The 3397-nt window shown below is 31.5% G+C and overlaps 1 protein-coding gene across 1 annotated transcript; it reads right to left on the reverse strand.

Annotated features, from left to right (window-relative positions):
- Positions 1–466: 466 nt before the first annotated feature.
- On the reverse strand, positions 467–940 carry LOC129965687 (uncharacterized). The gene has a single exon (XM_056079792.1). The coding sequence runs from the start codon at positions 938–940 to the stop codon at positions 467–469; it is 474 nt and encodes a 157-aa protein (XP_055935767.1).
- Between the last annotated feature and the right edge of the window lie 2457 nt (positions 941–3397).

Genomic DNA, 3397 nt, shown 5'->3' on the forward strand with positions numbered 1-3397 from the left:
TGTGTTAATTAAATTTCAGGAACTTCGGATTTTTTAAATTCAAATCAGATAAATGTCCCAGTCTCAATGAATAGTTGAATAGAAATAAAAAAGTTGAAGACAAAATAGTAATTTTTTTTGTTTCTATATTTGTGTTTATTGATTTCTATATTCAGTGTTTTCATCTCAAATTCTCTTAATCCCCCTCCCTCCTTTTCTATATAATGCTTAATGTATGTTTAGCTGATATACCCGTTGTTGTGCGGAGTAAAATATTTTCAAGTATTTACGACACTTTACCACTAATTAAATAATTTTCCAATGAAAGACTTTTGTTTATTTTCTACCGTTTTGTCCGCATCATGTGATTCCTTGGCCAGCAGCTAAACTCTGTCGCTTTTTTTCTTGGCTCCGTACTATGCAGACACTATACACCACCCAGTGCAAGTCTGGTCACCAAAGGAATTCTATTTTTCTATCTGCATCATCATTGCACTAAAAAATAATTGCTGCCTTCATCTTCTTTTAATGTCCAATTCCGATATTTCTTGGCCAATTGTATACGCAGCTGGCGATGACGAGCCGTCAGTGCAGACACATGCATTGGCCTCTGGCTGCATAGGTCTATACACAACAATGTACGCTGTACACTGCGTTGAGAAACACCGTATGGGTTGCCACTGTTGCAGCTGGTGGTGATTTCAGCTGTTGTAGTTCTTCGGCCACGGTGAGCAATGCGTAGCAATCTCCGCTCTCCTTTGAAATCAATGCGCCGTGGAAGACACACAGCTGGCCGGCGACTTGTCGTTTCACCATCCATACACCATTTTCGATATGTGCTCACAACAACTGCACGTGAATAGCCCACTAAACGCAACGTTTCTGATTTTGATGTTCCCAGTCGCCGAACCATAATGATTTGGCTTTCATCGAAGATTGATAAATCAGCTGCTTTTCCCATTCTTTCACTAATCGCGCTATGTTTGGAAAGACAATGCATAGTCGCTTTATATACTTCAATATCAGCCGTGCACGCGCAGTGGTTTTGCTACTGGGTGAGCCCATTGTTATAGATGGAAGGTGGTCATAATGTAATGGCTCTTCGGAATATATATATATATATATATATATATATTAATCTAAGAGTTTTTTTATGGCATGATTATTTCTACGTCTTAATTAATCTTTAATAATGTTTTAAACATATTTTAAAGAATATAACTGATTGTTGAAGTGAAACAAATTATTTTCATTGAAGCTATTAATATTTCATCCTGGATCTTTGACCATCAAGATATTAAAATCCGACTTGTTTTTATGTGTTGAATAGATCTCAATTTAAAACATACTTTTAGTAAAATTTTTGAAACATTGTGGTAAAAATTATTAAAATTTAACTTCAGAACTAAGCAATGAAGAATGTTTTCTACTGAAAAGAATGTTCAGTTTTAAACACTGCTGCTCTCTCCTCTGATGGAAGGTAGTTATAGATCGAAAATTAAGGAAATGCATAACATTATTAAGTGATCAAAGGAACATATTAATTCGGCAGATGATCTGAAATTGCAAGTTATTCGGAGTGATGAAACAAACTTGTTATTATTCGGTAATGATGTTGAAAATAGATAAGACATAGAATAGGCGAAGAGCTACATCCTGGCTGCATTCAGGCAACTATGAAGAATTCAGTTAGTGTTATGGTTTGGTCATGCATGTCAGTAGATGATATCGGTTTCCTTCATGTTATCGATGGGACATTAAATGCAAGAAAATATATTGATACTATTCTAGAGTCAAAATTTACACCTCCCATCAGTGATCTATTTCCCAACAACGCATCATTTATTTTTCATCAGGATTCAGCCCCTTGCCACACAGAAAAAATATCGAAAGAGTGCTTCAGTACAAAGTGCATTGAATTGTTATCATGGGCAGGAAACAGCCCTGACCTCAAAATTATTGAGATCTTATGGCACCATTTGAAATCTCTTGTACATATGAAGCGTTCGTCAAATAAAAGAGGATTAATTGAGGCTATAATTGTTTCCTGGCATCCTATAATAACAAAGGAAGAGCTTAAAACTCTAGTCAACTCAATGAAATATCAAATTGAAGCTACTCTACTAAATACTGATAATTCACTGCAGTCATCAGCATCTAATGTATGTCGAAAATTATTGCCACTGAACTTTTTTTGTTTTGCAAATATTTGAATTTTGCTTTTGGTATTAAAATCAGCATTAAAATCTCTTTTAAAATGATATGTAAGAGTTTACATTTTGTGAAATGTTACAATTTCTATAAGCACACAAAGTTAGAAAACATAAAAATTTCCAAAAGTGTCCACAATTTTGGCCACCATTGTATATGAGTTATTATTTCAGTTTTTACAATTTATTTGTATATATATTTTAGTTTTAAAAGAAACAAATCACATATTTCTTGAAACTGAAAAATGAAGTTTTTTTTTTACCTTTACTTTCTTGTTAACCAACATAAAATTAATGTTCATTTTACAATTTTAGAAACTTTTAATGACTATTTTCTTATAAAAGTAATTGCAAATCTCTTTAAAACAACAAATGAATAAAAAAAATCAACTGAAAATGAAAGTTAGTTTATCGTGATATTTCTTTTGTTTCTTAAGGCAAGCAAAGTTTAATCAATTTTTCTACGCAGTAAAATTAATAACTTGAATCACATTAATTACATGCAAACAGATTGAATAAAAATTCTGTGCGGTTACAGAAGGTAAAACAAACAACACAAAGCTAGGAACCTAAATCCTTTCGAGATAATTAATAGGGCATTTTAAAATTTGTCTTTAATTTTTACATAACAAATCGTGCTTGTAAATTAGCTCAAGCAATTAATTGTAAGTAATTTATTATTAAATGTTTACAATTTATTATATATTTTTTCCTTAGTTAGATGAAAAATGCTACATTAAAAATGGAAGTATTTTGCTTACAAATATTGAAGTTAAGAAAAAGTTGGTGAAATTTCCTGCAATCAAAATTCAATATTAGAATTTTGTTGTTGGTATTAATGAATTTTTTTTACCGAAGCATTATTTTCTTTGAAAATTCTGCCTGCATGATAATATTGTTCAGTCAGTTTTGAAGAAAAAAAATCCAAATAAAATTTGTTGCGTATATTTCTTTTAAAGATATTTTTATAGCGACAATACCTAGTCATCTAGAAATATTTCAGGTAGTAATAAAGAAAAATGTGTATATGTGTTGGTGTTTTTTGGAGTAGACTTTTTGACTTAGAATCACCCAAATTGGCACAGATATACTTTGGCAGATGAGAATGTGCACTTCAGATCAATTTGTTTTTTAAATTTTAATGAAGCAAGATTTTGTTCGTTTTTTTGTGATAACTTACAAAAATATTATTGCCCAGAAATTAGTTT

Source organism: Argiope bruennichi, chromosome 4 (genome assembly GCF_947563725.1).
Source record: "Argiope bruennichi chromosome 4, qqArgBrue1.1, whole genome shotgun sequence".
NCBI lineage: Eukaryota > Metazoa > Arthropoda > Arachnida > Araneae > Araneidae > Argiope > Argiope bruennichi.

Bases quoted from the DNA above. Each gene is read 5' to 3' on its own strand.
- LOC129965687 (XM_056079792.1), bottom strand. From the start codon at position 940: ATGGGAAAAGCAGCTGATTTATCAATCTTCGATGAAAGCCAAATCATT.